Source organism: Prunus persica, chromosome G8 (genome assembly GCF_000346465.2).
Source record: "Prunus persica cultivar Lovell chromosome G8, Prunus_persica_NCBIv2, whole genome shotgun sequence".
Lineage (NCBI taxonomy): Eukaryota > Viridiplantae > Streptophyta > Magnoliopsida > Rosales > Rosaceae > Prunus > Prunus persica.
In genome coordinates this window covers 17,708,729-17,730,436 of record NC_034016.1, presented here as the reverse complement: position 1 = coordinate 17,730,436, position 21,708 = coordinate 17,708,729, and the positions used below count along the sequence as shown (strand labels likewise).

At 35.7% G+C, this 21,708-nt stretch overlaps 1 protein-coding gene and 1 long non-coding RNA gene across 5 annotated transcripts; both read right to left on the bottom strand.

The window, feature by feature from the left end:
* On the bottom strand, positions 1,289-8,022 carry LOC18766931 (alanine--tRNA ligase, chloroplastic/mitochondrial). Its single transcript, XM_020570628.1, has 13 exons — positions 7,610-8,022; positions 6,628-6,738; positions 6,333-6,541; positions 6,064-6,242; positions 5,574-5,652; positions 5,014-5,148; positions 4,751-4,900; positions 4,467-4,577; positions 3,456-4,373; positions 3,033-3,305; positions 2,648-2,857; positions 2,307-2,464; positions 1,289-1,922 (listed from the first exon to the last, which is right to left on the bottom strand). Exons 1-13 carry the CDS (start codon positions 7,743-7,745, stop codon positions 1,586-1,588), a joined length of 3,006 nt encoding a protein of 1,001 aa, XP_020426217.1. The 5' UTR covers positions 7,746-8,022; the 3' UTR covers positions 1,289-1,585.
* On the bottom strand, positions 8,546-11,048 carry LOC18766953. Of its 4 annotated transcripts, none has more exons than XR_002273052.1 (4): positions 10,515-11,046; positions 10,184-10,299; positions 9,942-10,067; positions 8,546-9,835 (listed from the first exon to the last, which is right to left on the bottom strand). It is a non-coding gene; the product is annotated as an uncharacterized LOC18766953 (long non-coding RNA). The 4 variants fall into 4 exon arrangements; XR_002273051.1 differs by having other exon boundaries at positions 8,546-9,182; positions 9,630-10,067; positions 10,515-11,045; XR_002273050.1 differs by having other exon boundaries at positions 8,546-10,067; positions 10,515-11,048.

The following is a 21,708-nucleotide window of genomic DNA, read 5'->3' as shown; positions in this document are numbered from 1 at the left end:
GAAAGAGAAGAGCAAAAGGGAATAGGGAAACAGGGAAATATACGTGTGAGAAGATGATAAGTTTGGTGACTACGATGATTGCTGCTTTATGAGTGTGAGTGGAAAGATAAGAACAAATGTAGGTCGACGCAACGCAACTCCCACTTGTCAAGCAAGAAATGAATATATGACCAAACGCATCACAGCTAAGGTTAATTGAATTATATAATATACAGCAAGGCAATTAGGGGGACCTTTCTTCTTTGTTGATCCCTTGATTAAATGCTGATGGAAACTGAGAATCACATTATGCATTGATGAGTCTTAGATGTGGTACTAAGTTTTAGAAAAATTATATTCTATATCGTTACACAGTTATGTTGGTGACATATTATCATAATACGAGTGAATTGGTTACACCAACGATAATGATAATATAAGGGTTAAGTTTCAATTTCCGACCACTTTGAATACTAACCATAAATTAATACTAGGACAAAAATAAAAAAAGAGCAGAAAAAGAAAAACGATGTGTTCTTTTCTTGAATTCCTTTCTCCGCGTAATGCTTTATTTTTTTCTTAGTCAAAAGCTTGACAGCATTGAAAACCATCCTTTTCAAGCAACAGCTGCATTTTGCATCATCATTTATCATTATTTCATCACCACAACTCTGCAACGATGGACTCTCACTGTCCACCACCATCAATTGAAAGCTCTTGTGTTCCAGCTGTGGTGGTCCTAATTTACCAAAACAACAAAAGAAAATGATGCTTCTAATTTTCTTGTAATTTTTTTGGCACAACTCTGCAAAATCATAAACCATGTGAAGAAAATCAAGCAACGTTGCGGATAGATTGGGGGATCTTTATTTGCTCCATGTGGAGTAATTCACTGAAGAAGTCATCAAATGCAAATCAGATGGTTGCAAGGAATTGAACTATAACAATATGCGATTTAGGTTCCAATTATATATAATTAGATGGTTGTCCGTTAGACCTCTTGCCAAATCTCAAACAAATCCAAAAAGAATGAAAATGAAGTCATGTGTCCTGTATGATAATGCAGCATTAATAACTTCGTGCACAACTTGTTTTAATTACATGATCTGAAAAACCTTCTTGGTTCATGCAAATGTTCATATTCTGCACGAGACAATCAACCATGATATTGGATGATTGGGAACAGAATTGGAATTTGAAAGTGGAGGGTTTATATAGGAAAAACAAACATTTGGGTGACCATTATCTTTTATTAACGGGGGGAAGTCGAGACTTCTTTTGAGAAATACCACTAGACTAAGAGTTGGCGTTTGGATGTCCTGGTTATTTTTGTTCATTACTGATGAAATAAAAAGTACATAATTAAACGGGTGGCTTAGCTAAGTAAACAAAATGAGACTCAAATCTTTTTATTTCCTAAGCAAATGTGTAACTTATAATTGGAATTGAATAGCTTGATCTAATGACTTCTTTCCTATTCAAGCTCTACAATATTTACTTCTTCCCCTTCCCATACCAATTAGATGTTGTTTATCAACTCAAAACAAGGATCATTGCCCTCTCCTCTGTGATCTTGCAAGTCAACATGAGAAACTCTTCATAGATATCACTTTGCCTTTTCAGAGAGGACTGAGATGATCTCGGACCGAGCTTTTTCAAGTGCATTGGACAAATTCTCAGGCTTCCTCCCTCCTGCCTGAGCAAAGTTGGGTCTTCCGCCCCCTCCACCGCCGCACAACTTAGCTATAGGTCCTATGAACTTCCCTGCTTGTATTCCCAATTGAACAACCCCTGGGGTGAATGCAGCAACCAAACTTACCTTGTCAGCACCTGGACAAGAGCCCAGAATTACAGCTGCTGGATCTTCTAGTGTCTCTATCAGATATTCGGTTGCTTTTTTTAGTGAATCAGCATCAGTATCTTCCATGGATTCAACTAGTACCCTGTGATATGAGAATTTTCCCAAAAAGAACAACCACCAAAATTAATAATAAAAAATTCAGAAAAAAAAAAAAGTATGTTCAGTATTAAGAACAAGAACATATAAGCAAATAATATAAGGCACTATTACATGTTGGTGCAAAACCAAATAGGTTAAAATATAAGATAAGGATCGTGTAAAAATAGAACTCAGTTAATACTTTCTCAGAGTCATGAGATTTCTTGGGCTATAATGCAGACTTCAGTGCATAAATTATGAGTTTCTTATCATTTATAGGTAGGTGATTCAGATAAGGACTAGTTAAACTCCCTGAGAAAGATGGTGCTTATTTGATAAATGGCGACACAGTTACAATGCCCAAGTAAACATGTTGGCAGATTTGTACCTAAATTTTTCTGAAGTACCCACAGAAATCGCTTTGGTCGCCATTATTGATGCTTTGTAAACTGCTGCTTTTTCACGCAAGGTAGAAGCTTCATTTCTCGTTATCCGTAACTCCTCTAAGAGATTTTCTACTCTGGTTGTTACTTCTTCAGCTTTCACCTTCACAAAGGTTTACACAATAAAAATCCTAGTTCCATTCATTCAAACAGCATTTGAAAATTGAAACAGAAAAGGGAATGGGAAATGAAAAACAGAGAACAAAAACAAAAACCTGTAACCACAAGCCACAGTGGAAACTAAATTAAATAAGTAGCAGATGCAAAAGAGTAAAAGAAAACATACTTTGAGGGTGGAACATAGCTGTTTCATATGATAATCTCTGGCATTGACATATTCAATAAAGGCATCACCTGCCACAGCTTCTATACGCCTGATTCCAGATGCAATACCCTGTTCTGAAATTATTTTGAAGCCACGTATTTCAGAAGTATTGCTCACATGGGTCCCACCACAAAGTTCCATGGATACGCCAGGAACCTCTACGACCCGTACCTACAGCAGGTCATAATTAAGTGAAAAACTCCCCAACCAATTTAATGTTCGAGTGTGTTAAAGTAAACAAATTGCTTTTGGGATCAATAGAAGGTTTGTAGCAGATCTAGTATTTGAGAAAAAGTAGTAACATATAGAATTAACAACAATGGTCATTATCCAAAGACATGCATACCTCTTCACTATATTTTTCTCCAAACATTGCTATAGCCCCTGCTCCTTTGGCATCAGCAAGAGGCATCACTTTAGTTTGAAGTGGTGTTGCATCTCCAACCCATTTATTAACTAGCCTTTCAATTTCTGCAAGCTCATCGTCAATAAGTGGTCGATGGAAGTTGAAATCAAATCTTAGACGCTCAAAAGCCACCAACGAACCAGCTTGTGATGTTTCCTGACCTATAACTTTCTTAAGTGCAGATTGCAGCAAGTGAGTAGCAGTATGATGAACCTGCAGAGTTTGACAAAATACATTCTGATTGATTAGCGAATACTGTGTAATAGATACATATATTTTGACTTTTCTAGTTGCAATTAATTCAGCTTGTGAGCATGAATAAATAGATATCAGAATCTATAGATAGCTTCTATATGTTTGTACCTTAGCCCGCTGCCTTAGTTTTGCATCCACTGCTGCTTCCACTTCTCTGCCAACTTCTAGAACTCCCTCTCTGATTGTACCCTTATGAACAAATATGTTACCCATAGATTTTTGGACGTCTATTATCTCCATAACAGACTTATGTTGGTTTTCACCTTGTGGGACATATAAAAATCCATGATCTCCAATTTGACCACCTGATTCTGCATAAAATGGAGTCCTGTTCAGCAATACTTCTACTTCACTTCCTTCAGAAACCTGTAGGACAGGGTTCCCATTCAATATAAGACTTTCCACTATGGCTGTTGCTGAAAGGGTTTCGTATCCAAGAAATTTGGTGTCTGGAACATCTTTTGTAAGTTCTGCACTATTTCCCATGGCAAGTTTAACAGCACTGTGTGCAGCCTGGGATTGATGCCTTTGGTTTTCCATTTCAATATCAAAACCAGTCATATCTATACTTACACCACGCTCTTCAGCCACCTCTGCTGTTATTTCGACAGGAAACCCATATGTATCATACAAAAGAAATGCATCTTTTCCTGACAAGCGGGGTACCGTCCCACTTGCTTTTGCACTTAATAATGCCTCAACTAGCATTTGGTCAAGATATTTTTCTCCTCTCTCCAATGTCTGCACAAATTTAAGTTCTTCCCTTTTCAACTCCTCAAGAATGCGAGGTGTTCTATCTTTTACATCCGGATTTATGTGGGTGCTCAACTCTATTACTTTCCCTGCAATGACAGGTAAAAATGCTCCTTCAAGGTTCCCCTGACCGTCCCCCTTTATACCCAGCATCCTACCAGTACGAACAGCCCTTCTAATAAGCCGTCGAACGACATAACCTCTCCCAATATTTGATGGAACAACACCATCCGATATGAGATATACAATTGCACGCAAATGATCTCCAATAATCTGAAATAGAAAAACTTACATGAACAATCCTACCAATGTGTTGGTTGAACTACAAATTTAACAGAAATTGAAGTTTCTTATAGAAGGGCATACTTTGAGGTTCAATTTTGAATGATCATCAGCTAGGCCGTATGGTACTTTTGCCAATTCTGAGGTCTTTTCCATAATTGGATAGATCAAGTCAGTTTCATAGTTGTTTGAAACCTGCAAGAAAAACATTACTTAATTAATAATTATTGAACAAACTCATATGATACTTGTGTTGCAATCAATGCATGCTGTGGTTAACAAGCTCCATAAGTTTACTTGTGGAAGTACTAATTTTGCATAGAAATTTAAATTCATTATCTTGTAAAACTGGCAAATGAAATTGATACCTTCTGAAGGATGCGAGCCATACGCTCCAGGCCAAGCCCAGTATCTATATTCTTCTGTTTCAAGGGTTCAAGCGAACCATCATCCTTCTTGTTGAATTCCATAAAAACTAAATTGTAAAACTCTATAAACCTGGTATCATCATTGAGATCCTGAAAATTAAATTAATCCAAAATGTGAAAGTAGGAAAAAGCATTGCTGTAAAGTCGTTCAGAATTTAAACCTTCTCCCCTCTTAAAGAAAATTTTGAAAACCATATACATACAGTATCAGAATATCCCCTCTCAGGATGGAAATCATAATAAATCTCAGAGCATGGACCGCAAGGACCAGTAACTCCACTAGTCCAAAAGTTGTCATCTTCACCCATTTTCTTTATACGCTCAACAGGAACACCCATCTGAAGCAAAAGCCATGATATGTTACATTCCATTCTTACACAATTTTACTTAACATCAGTGATAGAGATACACTTGAACAGTTAGCAGAGGAGAAAAAACATAAAGTCTCATATGATATCTGTGATTGGGATGCTAAGAGCATATTGCAAAGATACAGAAGGATGTCCTTCTCATAAGAAGAGACAGAATATAGGCATAAAGGTTTAAAAAAACACATGTGAAAAGACCCACCAGAAACAATGAAATGTTCAAAATCACAAGGAGATTTATCACATCATGTTGGGGGAAAAAAGCAGTTTAAGATACATGCATAATGTACATGGAAGTATAGCTAATAAAGAGAAAATGGATGAGCAGAAAACACCGAACAAGATAAATGTACATAAACTAAAAGCAATTATTAGTAACCTCATTTTTGGCCAACCTCATCATGCCAGATTTCAAAAGCTTCATTATCATCTTCAAAGACACTAATCCATAATCTGTCAGCTGGTAACCCAAATCTGAATGAAAAAACAGGTGTGCAGATGTTATGTTTTCATGAATAGCAAGAGTATAAATTAATAAAAAAAAGTAACTGATACTAAGTCGGATAAATGAATAAAAATATGTAAAAACAAAAAGGAAAGTTACAGTTTCATAAAAGACTGCACTTTTCTTATAGAGAATTTCCTAAGGTTCAAATAAGAAAGATCATTTCTTTAAGAAGGAGTTCAGATAAGATTCTTTGGAGCTTTCGTATGCAAACAGCAGCATGGATGCCATATCTATATAGTGAATTAAGTGAATCATGGTTAACTACCATTCTTAGAATGATTGTTTTAATGAGAACAGCGATCATGCTTCAAGCAATAACCAGAACTTATAAATTCACATTAACGAATGATTGATAAACAACATAAACTCTTGCATACTCTACAGTTGAAAGCTCCCATGCCCATCGGATTGCTTCTTTCTTGAAGTAATCTCCAAAACTGAAATTTCCCAGCATCTCAAAGAATGTATGATGTCGACTTGTTCGGCCCACATTCTCCACATCATTTGTACGTATGCATCTTTGTGCAGTTGTAGCACGGGGTACTTGTCTGGGAACCTAAACAGGATCACTGAGTACCATTAGGAAATCTAGAGATTCTCTTTAACTGTATCGTCATGACAGGTTTCTAGAAAGTCTCTGTCATACCTGACCAAGGAATATGGGCTTAAATTGGAGCATTCCTGCAATTGTCAGTAGAACTGTGGGATCATCTGGTACAAGAGAAGCACTTGGAAGAACTTTGTGACCACGGGAAGCATAAAAATCGATAAACCGACGGCGTATGGAATCCCCACTCACAGGGAGATCCTTGGACTTACCCTCCATCAATTCATCAGCTGTAGACTGTACAGATGCTGAAAAGCAATGCTGTAAAAACAATATCCTATGAAGATAAAACAATAACTCTTAAACCAAAATTCATACAATTAGCCACAGCTACCTGATGTACTTCTAGTGGTAAACTGCATACTCCGAATTTGTTTTACAACAGAGTGCCTGCAGGGAAACATATTGGCAGGCAAGAGGGCCACAGTTGCTGTGGTAACAAAATCTGAAAAAAATTCCCAAGAAAATCGATATTCAGAAACTAGTGCAGGAACAAAGTATATGGGAATAATTTTCAGATGTATATTCTTCTCCAATATGGAGGTATTTATAGTACAAACTGGTAAACCCTGAAAATGGTTACAATAGGAAAGTAATTTCCTAAGTACAAAATAGGGTAAATCAAATTGGCATCATGCAATAATAAGAAATCAACTTAGTGAAATCTAGCACCACTATTATGTGAACTTAGTGAGAACTCTTATTATTGATGAACAAGAATTGTTTTCCTTTTACAACTTTCAGGCATATTATAGGCTCCATATGAGTCATAGGCATATTATAGGCTCCGGAAAAGGTAACATATTGACACTCAAATCCTTATGTAGAAAAGGAGTTGGGTTGTATAGCATCCGAAACGAATGTCGCAAGTCCGGATATCTGATAAAAGCTAATTTGGGACCACAGAAAACCCTAGAATGATTAGGGGATTTTGTACGACACCAAACAATAGAATCCAATAGGAAGATTTCAAAAACAAAGTTTATACAAAACTTAAGTGTGTGCAAACGAAATTTTACATCAAATAATAAATAGATTTTGGTGATAACAGCAAATTTGAGGTTGAATATCAAAAGACAAACTTGGACCCAGGAAAATGGGAGAAAAAAAAAGAAGATGAAAAAAAAACTCCATTGTAAAAGAGCTAATAGAAAGTTACACAGACCAAGCTACAAGTAAGGAATTCAAAATTGGCGTCAAGCGTCAATTGGGTTTTCTTCTAACAACCAAATAGCAGCTAATAGCTCAGTAATTGCTCTGCAAAGCTATGAGTCGGAAGCAAAAGAGTAAAGCAGTAGAGTTGGAGAAGAAAGTACCAGTGGACAGGGCCAATTTGCGATTTGGGTAGATGAGGAAAGTCGACTTGGGCAATAAGCTTGAGGTGGGAAGTGGAACAATAGCTTTCCCTCCATGGCTACTGAATAAAGACTGTGGAAGCTTCAAGCTTTCCATGGCTGTCCCTGCAAATGTCTTTGCGCTCTGAATTTCAAATGGGCGTTTATATACGTTGGAGAGAAGAGAGAGGATAAGCCTTTCCTAGAGGTCCACGTATTCAGAGAGTTTATTGACATTTTTCTGTGTCTTTTTTTTTTTTTAAGGCCCTAAACAGATAAAAAGTGCTCCAATGGTAATGTGGGCTTGAGGAAGCCAAAATTCAGTAACCAAGATCCAAACACTCAACCATTTTCAAGTGAGGTTTAACTGAATACTAAATTATATGTGTATTGTTTGACTGAATACGGGACCTTGCAGTCACCGATAGCCGAAATACAACATCAAAAGTCACCTCAAGTATCAAATAAACTTTTACTTAATTAATTACGATAATCCCATCATTGCAATTAGCTTTTCCAACTCAAAGAACACACATATATATAGTGAATAAACTCTATCAAAAGCTAAGGCAAGTCCTTCTCAAAAAAGGAAAAAAGCCTCGTAACTATGAATTATATCAATTTCATAGCATACCAATTGATATAAATTTAAGTTGGTGCTTTAACCAAACCCTAATGTCACCGAAACTGTCTCTCAAATGAAAAATGCCTCCTAATTAACTAGGGAAGAGTTAACTAAATAAAAAAAGATTCTTAATTTCCTTATAAATGGCATGTTTCTATGTACTTGTAAATAAGAAACTAAGTTTGAAGCCATGATAAGAATTGCTAGGAAAGAAGCAGTATTGATGATAATGATGATGTTAATGATTGGCAGTGTGTGTATTTTACCAATATCGGTTGTGGAAGCTCATCATAAGTTATAACCCTCTTTATTTCTCTCCACACCCTCACCGAATTTTCCCTTCATTTGCTTCTAATTCTAGTGAAGATATTAAAAGTAGAACTGCTATTACAACATTCATGAAAGTTGGCAGTGAAATTCTCCACTTGGTAAAGAAAAAGATGGGATCCGGCACCAACTCAAGAAATCGAGTTGGATTAAGTAAAAGTCCATCGTCAGATGTTCCGGTCAGAAAAGAGTAAAATATCAAATGACATAGATCATATAACTGTATCATATGGCTTCCACTTGATAAAGGGAGAACACAAACATCCTATGGAAGACTATGTTGTTGCAGAGACTAGGAAGATTGGTGAGCAAGAGATAGGATTATTTGCCATATTTGACGGCTATGAGTGCCATGAAATTCCTGCATACTTGCAATCTCATCTATTTAATAATATCATGACAGTGCCTGATTTCTTCTTCAGCATGACAAGCGCAGTGATTGGAGCATATCTTATAACCGATACCTTCATTCTAGAGCAATCAAATTCAAACCATGGTTTTAAGGATTTATCATCTTCAACTGCAGTTACAGCAAATAGTAGTGAACCGTCGTGGCCAGCGGAAGTTGGTAGTAGCTAATGTTGGGAACTCTCGGGCCGTTATCTGTTGCAAGAATGGAATGGCTAAACAATTATCTGTTGATCATAGCTTGAACAATAGAATAGAAAGACAATCATTAGAGAAGAGAAGCGATAGTAAGACAACATAGGGCATTTGGTGCCAAGATGTTCAAAATATATATAACTTCATAACCTTATTTGGTGGTGGAGATGATAGATGATGATATAGAGTTTCTTGGGTTAACAAGTCATGGAATATGGATGGTTATGTCCAATCAACAAGTTGTAGATTCCATAAGAAAACTAAAGAATGCCTATAAAGCAGCAAAGCACCTTACTGAACACATGACTCATATAATCTAAGTGTAACACATGGCTCCCACTTGGTAAAGGGAGACCTCGGGCATTTTATGGAAGACTATGTTGTCAGTACGAGGTAGAACTACTTGCAATTTTTGATGGCTACCAGGGTCATGAAATTCCTACATACCTGTAAGTCTCATCTTTTTAACAACATCATAACAGAGCCTGATTTCTTGGTAGACATAACAAGTGCAGTTCGGGGAGGATATCTGCCCGGCAGGCTCCTCAGTTAATGCACAAGGCCTCACAATTGTATATGGTACTCCACTTTCCCGTACTAAATCCCCCCCTTGCTCCAAAACTTATCAATGTACAAAATCGAAAGAGCTAAATCTGACCCAGAAAAAGAAAAATAAAAGAAAAGAGCTAGGAAGTGGTATTTTGATACACTGATTATATATAAAAATATCAAACAGCTTGCATTGAATTAGTATGAAACCTTCGACTTGAATGTCAGTATAAAATCCAATTCCTTGTTTAAGCGAACAGCAGGAGGTTGTTTACTTAGATCAAGTCCAGGCCTGTCAGGTCTAGGGTAACTCCTGCAGAACCTAAGTGTACGAACCTACACGGAACACAAGCAAAGAGATTCTTTAAAGACTAAAACAGAAAGTGCACCTAGCAGATCAATTATGTTTAGTCATAAGAAGATAATCCAACAAAATGAAAAGAATGTGAAACCTGGGAGCAATAGGCTCTTTTAGATATGCTCGTATGCTTGATAATGGGAGCTTAAACGCCTGTTCCACAAAAGTAGGATTCAGTTTCCCATCAAATTCAAACTTGCTAAACATGAGCTGCCATAATTTTGAATCCCATCAGTAAACATAGAAGCAAATGAAGTGAAAGAATAGACTAAAAGAAAGTGGCTGCAGAAATGTGCCTGCAATGACACAATATTGCTGGGGTCAAAAGGTGGTGCATCTGATACAGTTCTTGCTCGAAATATTGGCTTCAAAGAAGAATCGCTAGGCAGTAGGTTTAAAGAACAGAAGAAAAGAACCAGACTCACCCTGGCACCCAGATCCGCCTAGCGCCGCCTAGACCCTCCTAGCACCGCCCAGACCGGCCTAGTGCCACCCGCCCAGGCCGCCTAGGCCGATTTTTCGTAATGCAGAGTATGGATTGGAAGGAATGGTTTCAACAAGAGGGGATGTGTACAGTTTTGGAATTGTAGTGATGGAAACATTCACAAGAAGGAAGCCAGAGATGAGATGTTTGTTGGGGAAATGAATTTAAAGCAATGGATTGCAAACTCACTATTACCAGATGCAATGATAGATGAAGTTGTGGATGCCAATTTGCTTGGGATTGGGACAGAGCAGGAAGATGATGGTCATGTGAGGTAGAAGAATTGCATATCAGCCATTATTGGATTAGCGCTTGCTTGCTGTGCAAAATCACCAAAACTGAGCAGTTGAAGCTCTTTGCAAAGAACAGTACGTATGAGTATGACCCAAAAACGGAAATAAGAAACCTTTTGCAAAGAATGACCCAAAAACGGAAATAAGAAACCTTTCGCAAAGAACACGGCTTTTCTTTGTTTTTGGAAAGTAAAGAAGACGGCTTTCCAAGTTGGGTTTGGTTCCTTTGAAAGTCCGTTTAAAGAAGGAAGAGCGTTTCATCACCCTTCGGTCTCATCCAATTATTCAATTTTACTGTCACACAAGGTGGGTCCTTTTTTCGTTTATAAAGTATAGCCGGGCGGCTATACTCGGCTTAACAAAATAGTATAGCCGCGCGGCTTTACTACGGTAATTAAAAAATAGTATAGCCGCTCGGCTATACGTGGGTGACGGGTCGGGTTTTTTATTTATTTAATTTCAAAAAAAAAAAGCCGAACGGCTATACTCTTTATATATAATGTAAAACAGAATTCAAGCAATTTCAGTTACAATTGGCAGGCATTCTAGCCTAGTTTATGAATCAAAGCCTTACCAGAGTGACTGAGAAACACTAAAATTTTGGAGGCATTAGCAACAAGAAATGCTATTCTTGTTTGGTTCCCGAGAAAATGAAAGATCATGACTGACCTGAGTACTGGAAAGTACAAAACTTGAGGCTGAATTTCCTCTGAAGCCAAACAGAAAAACCCAAAACTGAGCAGTTCAAGCTTTTTGCACAGAAGAGTATGCATGAGTATGACCCAAAAAAGGAAATAAGAAACCTTTTGCAAAGAAGAGTATGTTCAATGCTTTGCACTTTCAAAGGACTCATATGTTATGTCTGCTTGAGGGGGGAAAATATCCCTTTTCAATATGATGACATTTAAGGTAGGTTGTTTCCTCTGAACATGTCTCTCATTCGACATATCCAGCGTACTGGTTGATTAATTTAAGATAAGATACTGAATATGCATCGTCTATGAAACTTTTGAAGTGCCATGCATAAGACAATCTAAAAAGACAGTGGTGCTTCTGTACCATCCTTCAAAATGCTTACTCCACCATCTACTTTGCACACACCTATTGAAAATTAGGAAAAAAAAAAAAGAATCAGATTTTTCAATCTACCCACCAAATTTCTTCCATCCAAATTTACAATGTTCGGGTTGATGAGGTCTCTGTTCACTGAAATTAAATTTGTCAGTTTGTTATGATATCTGGAATATGGGATTGCTTACAATCTGGCTGCTCCTCTCACAGGTTAAAACCAAGCTAAAAGGTCATCAAAAAAGCATAACAGGCCTTGCCTTTTCTCATGTTCTTAATGTGCTTGTATCGTCGGGCTCTGATTCCCAGGTATGAATGTGCGAGTCTATATCTGTGCATGTCACTGTGCCTTTAAGGCTATAAGCAATGAACTGGTGACTAACTATTGAAGATATGGAAAGATTACAAAATATATTATTTGTTACCTTGTATAGGAATAGTCAACTTCTCTGTTAAGGCTTGTACAAATTAGTGCCCTTAACTTAGGATTTAAATTACCTTCCTTAGGTAGTCTTGTTGGCTTTATATATTGGCCTTCTTCTGTATTGCAAACATACAAAAATATACGAGATATTATTTTACATGGTATCAGAGCCTACACTGGTCTCTGTTAAAACCTTAAACCTCCTTTCAAGCCTCTCTTCACCCTACAATCACTATATCTCTTGACCAGTCAATCATGGCTGCCAATCAATCATCATCTCAGAAGCCTTTTTATCATTGCAATTTTTGCAAACTTGATGGTCACTCTCAATCATGCTGCCGGAAAAATCCTAACATAAAATCTTATATGCTTTGTAAGTTTTGTGATGTTGCAGGGCACACTGAATCTCATTGTCAAAAGAAGAACATGTATTCTTCTTCAAGTACTGCTTCTACTGGTTCCTTTGCTGCTATGACCACCAACACATTGGCTGCACCATCGCTGACTTCAGAACAATATAGTCAGCTTATTGCCTTGTTACCCTATGGTAAAAATAATTCAGTAGCCAATCTGGCAGGTAACCCATTATGTTTTAATTCATCATTCAATATTGGTTCTTGGATCATCGATTCCGGTGCCACAGATCATATGGTTTCCAATGCTAATTTTTTAGAAAGCATGACCACACTTAACACCGCACCCATCAAATTGCCAACAGGACAAACATCCAACATCACTCATATTGGCTCTGCCACACCTTTACCATCCTTGCCTCTAAAAAATGTTTTGCTAGTCCCCGATTTTCGATTCAATCTTTTGTCTGTTAGCAAAATCACTAAACTACTTAATTGCTCCATTACCTTTTATTCTGATCATTGTGTTTTGCAGGACTTGAGTTCGAAGAGGTTGATTGGTAAGGGCAAGGAACGTGGTGGTCTTTATTACCTAGCCCCCGATGTGCCTTCCATTGCTAATTCCGCTGTCTCTTCCCCAAATTTTAGTCAGTGGCACTGGCGCTTAGGACATCCATCCAAGTGTACTCTTCCTTATTTACAAAGTTTGAATTCAAAAATTTCTTTTGATAATAATCATGCTTGCACTATTTGCCCTTTGGCTAAACATTGTCAGCTTTCTTTTCCTTTAAGCACTATATCAACAAATGCTTGCTTCGATTTAATACATTGTGATGTTTGGGGACCTTATTCTGTTTCTTCAATTTCTGGTGCTAAATATTTTTTAACCATAGTTGATGATTTTTCTCCTAGTACTTGGCTTTATTTAATGCAGCATAAATCAGAAGTTAATACCTACTTACCATTTTTTTGCTATGGTCAAAACACAATTTAATTGTTCTATTCGTCAAGTTCGTACTGACAATGGAACTGAATTTTTGAATCACAAATTGAACCAATATTTTTCTTCACTTGGTGTCATTCATCAACATAGTTGTGTGGCAACACCACAACAAAATGGTGTCGTCGAAAGAAAACATCGTCATCTTTTAAATATTGCTCGTTCCCTTCGTTTTCAATCAAATTTACCTGTTTCTTTTTGGGGTGATTGTGTTCTTACTGCTGCTTATCTAATTAATCGTTTACCCACCAAAATCTTACATGGGAAAACACCTTATGAAATTCTTTTCAACAAAGCACCTTCTTATACCCACCTACGAATTTTTGGTTGTCTTTGTTATGGTCATAACTTGTCTCCCCATTCTCATAAATTTGATAAAAGAGCAAAACCAGGTATCATTATTGGTTATCCACATTTTCAAAAGGCTTATAAAATATATGATCTTGAAACAAAGAAAATTTACACTTCTAGAGATGTCACTTTTTACGAAACTATTTTTCCTTATAATTTATCACAAAATAACCACACTTTACCTGATGTTTTACCAATTCCTGCAACAGATTTTGAACATTCCCACCTTCCTTTAGCTTTCGCTCATCCACTTACCTCACCAGATTTATCTAACCCAGAAACACAAGTCACTCCAGACACTAACACGTCTCCCTCTACTCCACCCACCAACATACCTTCTTCTCCACCAACCAACATACTTTCTTCTCCACCAACCAACATACTTTCTTCTCTCCCATCTCTTTTGCCTCCATCTCCTACCGAAACACCTACACCAGCCATCACAAATTCTAATACTTCCTCTGCCATTATAGCACCTCCCTCATCTCCTCTTCCTCGTAGTCGCAAACCACCAGGTTACCTTAATGATTATCACTGCTACCAATCTCAAGCAACCTCTTCGACTTCAGGTCCACATGGCACCAGGTACCCTTTATCCCATTATTTATCTTATGACAAATTCTCTATTAAACATCAAAGTTTTCTTGCTTCTATTACTACCATTGTTGAGCCTAACACTTTTGATGAAGCTACTAAATATCCTGAATGACGTAAAGCTATGCAAAGTGAACTTGCTTCCTTGGAAGCTAATCATACATGGACCCTCATGGCCTTGCCTGCTCATAAAAAAGCCATCGGCTGCAAGTGGGTCTATAAAATAAAACGGCATTCTAATGGCACTATTAAACAATGCAAAGCTCGCCTCGTCGCCAAGGGATATACGCAAATGGAAGGGATTGATTATCATGAAACTTTTTCTCCTGTTGCCAAGCTTACCACTGTTCGTGTTTTATTATCTTTGGCCGCTGCCAAGGGTTGGTGTCTTCAACAATTAGACGTCAACAATGCCTTTCTTCATGGTGATTTACATGAAGAGGTTTACATGCAGCTCCCTCAAGGTTATCACGGCAAGGGGAGAAACATGGTGTGCCGTCTTAACAAATCACTTTATGGATTAAAGCAAGCTTCTCGGTGTTGGTTTGCAAAATTCTCCAAAACATTACTTGATGCGGGATTTTCTCAATCTAAAGCAGATTACTCCCTTTTCTATCGTCACAAAGGTAAGTCATCAATTTTCTTGCTTGTATATGTTGACGATATTATTATTACAGGTACCGATGTTGCTATTATATCAATTGTCAAGAATTTGTTGCACCAACGTTTTCATTTAAAAGACCTTGGTGATTTAAAATACTTCCTTGGGATAGAAGTGTCTCGTTCTTCAAAGGGATTGTATTTGAGCCAACGGAAGTATGCACTTGACATTTTGAAAGACTCAGGTCTTATTGGTTCACGTCCTACTTTCTTCCCCATGGAACAAAATCTCAAGTTAAACAATGAAGATGGGGAACTATTACATAATCCAGAAACCTATAGAAGATTGGTGGGTCGCTTGATATATCTCACCATCACTAGGCCAGACATTGTTCATACAGTTCATATTTTGAGCCAATTCATGCAAAGCCCCCGTACAACTCATAAAGATGCTGCAGATCGATTATTACATTATTTGAAAGGGACTCCAGGCCAAGGGATTCTGTTATCATCTTCTAATAATTTTCAATTGAGAGCCTACTGTGATTCTAATTGGGCTAGCTGTCCAATGACAAGGAGGTCGACTACAGGTTACTTTGTACTTCTTGGAGAAAGTCCTATCTCATGGAAAACAAAGAAGCAAGATACTGTATCACGCTCATCAGCTGAAGCAGAATATAGAGCGATGGCTATGGCAACTTGTGAACTCCAATGTTTACGATATTTACTTTATGATCTTGGTATGTCACACACCACACCAAGCTTACTTTATTGTGACAACCAAGCTGCTTTATACATAGTAGCTAATCCAGTATATCATGAGCGCACCAAACATATTGAGATCAATTGTCATGTTGTTCGAGAGAAGATTCAAAATGGTTCTTTACGTACTGCCTATATTCCTTCAAATGAGCAACTCGCAGATGTCTTTACCAAGTCTTTAGGTAAAGATCAATTCCAACGACTCAAAAACAAGCTGGGTATTCTTGATCTCCATACTCCAGCTTGAGGGGGAATATTGAAGATATGGAAAGATTACAAAATATATTATTTGTTACCTTGTATAGGAATAGTCAACTTCTCTGTTAAGGCTTGTACAAATTAGTGCCCTTAACTTAGGATTTAAATTACCTTCCTTAGGTAGTCTTGTTGGCTTTATATATTGGCCTTCTTATGTATTGCAAACATACAAAAATATACGAGATATTATTTTACACTAACAGAAGTAACTTATCACAAGTAGCCAAGCCAAAACGGATCAATGTAGTATTCAGATTGTTTATAGTTCAACTTCATAGGAAAGGAAACTGATTCCCTGGTTGCATTTGACGATTCACATTGAAATCATTTCATTTATCCGTAAGTGGAGAATGCATTTCTCTAGAATTGTGCGGCTATACTATTTTTAATTATAAAAAAAGACTCCAGCCATGTGGCGCCACGTGTTAGCCCATGGCTTTTTCAAAAAATTTAAAACATCGAGTATAGCCGTACGGCTGTACTCGTTTAAAATAATAATAATAATAATAAAGAAGTACCAAAGTAGATATTAATCTTCCTCTATTTTATGTTTTAATATAATTTTTATACCATATGTTATTCTTATTCAATAATATATGAGAATTATTTGTATAATATGTGAATTTGTGTGTGTTACTTAAAATTTTGTAAAAAGTACGTGAAAATTTTAATTTAAATAATTAACTAATTTGAATTTTTGTGTGTTGTTGAAAATTTTGTAAAAAATATGCATAAAATATTAGAAATACGACTATTGTATGTTTGCTTTTTAAAGAAAATGTGAGACGTGTATATAACACGAATATATTGTTGAAAAATACGTGTATATATGTATATATTTATATGTAAATACATATCTAAAAGACTATAGCCGCTAGTCTATACTATTTATTAAATTCAATTTTTAAAATAAAGAAAAACCATTAACGCCTCTTGCCTATACTATATATTTTTTAATTAAAAAAACTGAGTACAGCCGGGCGGCTATACTATTTTTAACTCAAAAAAGTCCCCCAACCATTTGGAGCCACGTGTCAAACATGTATTTTTTTAAAAAATTTCAAAACTGAGTATAGCCGGGCGGCTACACTATTTTTAATATAAAAAAGGTCCCCAAACCATTTAGAGCCACGTGTCAAAACATGTATTTCTTTTAAAAATTTCAAAACTGAGTACAGCCGGGCGGCTATACTATTTTTAATATAAAAAAATTCCCCCAACAGTTTGGAGCCATGTGTCAACACATGTCTTTCTTAAAAAAATTTCAAAACTGTGCCCCCAACCATTTGGAGCCACGCGCCAAAACAATTCTTTCTAAAAAAATTTCAAAACTGAGTATAGCCGTGCGGCTATACTACTTTTAATATAAAAACAGTCCCCCAACCATTTGGAGCCACGTGTCAACACATGTCTTTCTTAAAAAATTTCAAAACTGAGTATAGCCGTGCGCCTATACTATTTTTAATATAAAAAAGGTCCCCAAACCATTTAGAGCCACGTGTCAAAACATGTATTTCTTTTAAAAATTTCAAAACTGCGTACAGCCGGGCGGCTATACTATTTTTAATATAAAAAAATTCCCCCAACAGTTTGGAGCCATGCGGCTATACTACTTAAAGGGTGTAGCCTACCTTTTCATAAAATTAAAAAAAATTAAAAAAAATTAAAAAAAAACAAAACAAAAACTACGTATAGCCGTGCGGCTATACTATTTTTAATATAAAAAGGCGCCACGTGTCGACTTTTTAAAAACACCGGGTATAGCCGTGCGGCTGTACTATTTTTTGGTCTTAAAAAAAAGGAGCCTCCAGCGATTTGGCGCCACGTGTCCCAAAAAAGTATAGCCGCCCGGCTAGATTATTTTTCAAAAAGAAAAATATAGTACAGCCGCACGGCTATACTATGTAAATATAGTATTTAATAAATAAATAAAAGAAAGAAGGACCCTCCAAGTTGCATTAGCTTGTACTTTATAGGTATTAATTTGCTAGTTGAAACATATCCATATTTTTAAAATTTATACTTTTCAAAACAAAAAAAAACACATGAGCACTTCTCCCGACGAAATTTCGTCGGCAAAGATCTATGCCGACAAAATTTGCCGGATTAGGTTTCCCCCGACGAAAATATCTTTGCCGACGAACTTTCGTCGGGAGAGGTCTTCATTTTTAAAAATAAGTATAAACTTAGGATGTTTAGGTTAATTAATTTTTAAAAATTTTATTTTTAGTAACTACATAATATATTTGGAGATTTAATTAGTTGAATTAGCAATTATATTTTAATTATTATTTATTTATTGACTGATTATGATTAAATATTTTAATTAACTTCATGAATTATATTACTTAATGAATAGTAATTCAATTTCTCTTCTTCTTTTTCTCATTTACTAATCAAAGTAATTAAAAAAGTGAAATACATACCATGCTACTTAAAGGGTGTAGCCTACCTTTTCATTAAAAAAAAAACAAAAACAAAAAAAAAAACAAAAACTTAGTATAGCCGTGCGGCTATACTATTTTTAATATAAAAAGGCGCCACGTGTCGACTTTTTAAAAAACACCGGGTATAGCCGTGCGGCTATACTATTTTTATATAAAAATGCGCCACGTGTCGACTTTTTAAAAACACCGGGTATAGCCGTGCGGCTGTACTATTTTTGGGTCTTAAAAAAAAAGGAGCCTCCAGCGATTAGGCGCCACGTGTCCCAAAAAAGTATAGCCGCCCGGCTAGACGATTGTTCAAAAAGAAAAATATAGTACAGCCGCACGGCTATACTATGTAAATATAGTATTTAATAAATAAATAAAGAAAGAAGGACCCTCCAAGTTGCATTAGCTTGTACTTTATAGGTATTAATTTGCTAGTTCAAACACATCCATATTTTTAAAATTTATACTTTTCAAAAAAAAAAAAAAAACACATGAACACTTCTTCCGACGAAATTTCGTCGGCAAAGATCTATGCCGACCAAAATTTGCCGGATTAGGTTTCTCCCGACGAAAATATCTTTGCCGACGAAATTTCGTCGGGAGAGGTCTTCATTTTTAAAAATAAGTATAAACTTAGGATGTTTAGGTTAATTAATTTTTAAAAATTCTATTTTTAGTAACTACATAATATATTTGGAGATTTAAGTAGTTGAATTAGCAATTATATTTTAATTATTATTTATTTATTGACTGATTATGATTAAATATTTTAATTAACTTCATGAATTATATTACTTAATGAATAGTAATTCAATTTCTCTTCTTCTTTTTCTCCTTTACTAATCAAAGTAATTAAAAAAGTGAAATACATACCATGCTACTTAAAGGGTGTAGCCTACCTTTTCATAAAATAAAAAAATTTCAAAAAATTTTAAAAAAAAAACAAGAACTGAGTATCGCCGTGCGGCTATACTATTTTTAATATAAAAAGGCGCCACGTGTGGACTTTTTAAAAACACCGGGTATAGCCGTGCGGCTGTACTATTTTTTGGTCTTAAAAAAAAAAGGAGCCTCCAGCGATTAGGCGCCACGTGTCCCAAAAAAGTATAGCCGCCCGGCTAGACTATTTTTCAAAAAGAAAAATATAGTACAGCCGCACGGCTATACTATGTAAATATAGTATTTAATAAATAAATAAAAGAAAGAAGGAGCCTCCAAGTTGCGTTAGCTTGTACTTTATAGGTATTAATTTGCTAGTTCAAACATATCCATATTTTTAAAATTTATACTTTTCAAAAAAAAAAAAAAAACACATGAACACTTCTCCCGACGAAATTTCGTCGGCAAAGTTCTATGCCGACAAAATTTGCCGGATTAGGTTTCCCCCGACGAAAATATCTTTGCCGACGAAATTTCGTCGGGAGAGGTCTTCATTTTTAAAAGTAAGTATAAACTTAGGATGTTTAGGTTAATTAATTTTTAAAAATTCTATTTTTAGTAACTACATAATATATTTGGAGATTTAAGTAGTTGAATTAGCAATTATATTTTAATTATTATTTATTTATTGACTGATTATGATTAAATATTTTAATTAACTTCATGAATTATATTACTTAATGAATAGTAATTCAATTTCTCTTCTTCTTTTTCTCCTTTACTAATCAAAGTAATTAAAAAAGTGAAATACATACCATGCTACTTAAAGGGTGTAGCCTACCTTTTCATAAAATAAAAAAATTTTAAAAAAATTAAAAAAAAAACAAAAACTGAGTATAGCCGTGCGGCTATGCTATTTTTAATATAAAAAGGCGCCACGTGTCGACTTTTTAAAAACACCGGGTATAGCCGTGCGGCTGTACTATTTTTTGGTCTTAAAAAAAAAGGAGCCTCCAGCGATTAGGCGCCACGTGTCCCAAAAAAGTATAGCCGCCCGGCTAGACTATTTTTCAAAAAGAAAAATATAGTACACCCGCACGGCTATAATATGTAAATATAGTATTTAATAAATAAATAAAAGAAAGAAGGACCCTCCAAGTTGCATTAGCTTGTACTTTATAGGTATTAATTTGCTAGTTCAAACATATCCATATTTTTAAAATTTATACTTTTCAAAAAAAAAAAAAGAACACATGAACACTTCTCCCGACGAAATTTCGTCGGCAAAGTTCTATGCCGACAAAATTTGCCGGATTAGGTTTCCCCCGACGAAAATATCTTTGTCGACGAAATTTCGTCGGGAGAGGTCTTCATTTTTAAAAATAAGTATAAACTTAGGATGTTTAGGTTAATTAATTTTTAAAAATTCTATTTTTAGTAACTACATAATATATTTGGAGATTTAAGTAGTTGAATTAGCAATTATATTTTAATTATTATTTATTTATTGACTGATTATGATTAAATATTTTAATTAACTTCATGAATTATATTACTTAATGAATAGTAATTCAATTTCTCTTCTTCTTTTTCTCCTTTACTAATCAAAGTAATTAAAAAAGTGAAATACATACCATGCTACTTAAAGGGTGTAGCCTACCTTTTCATAAAATAAAAAAATTTTAAAAAATTTTAAAAAAATTTTAAAAAAACAAACAAAAACTGAGTATAGCCGTGCGGCTATACTATTTTCATATAAAAAGGCGCCACGTGTCGACTTTTTAAAAACACCGGGTATGGCCGTGCGGCTGTACTATTTTTTGGTCTTAAAAAAAAAGGTGCCTCCAGCGATTAGGCGCCACGTGTCCCAAAAAAGTATAGCCGCCCGGCTAGACTATTTTTCAAAAAGAAAAATATAGTACAGCCGCACGGCTAGACTATGTAAATATAGTATTTAATAAATAAATAAAAGAAACAAGGAGCCTCCAAGTTGCGTTAGCTTGTACTTTATAGGTATTAATTTGCTAGTTCAAACATATCCATATTTTTAAAATTTATACTTTTCAAAAAAAAAAAAAACACATGAACACTTCTCCCGACGAAATTTCGTCGGCAAAG

Excerpts from the sequence above, each read along its gene's own strand:
- LOC18766931 (XM_020570628.1), bottom strand. The coding sequence starts at position 7,745 with ATGGAAAGCTTGAAGCTTCCACAGTCTTTATTCAGTAGCCATGGAGGG. Across the intron at positions 6,542-6,627 it reads TACCACTAGAAGTACATCAG|CATCTGTACAGTCTACAGCT; the intron begins GTAGCTGTGGCT and ends ATTGCTTTTCAG. Across the intron at positions 4,374-4,466 it reads ATTCAAAATTGAACCTCAAA|ATTATTGGAGATCATTTGCG; the intron begins GTATGCCCTTCT and ends TTTCTATTTCAG.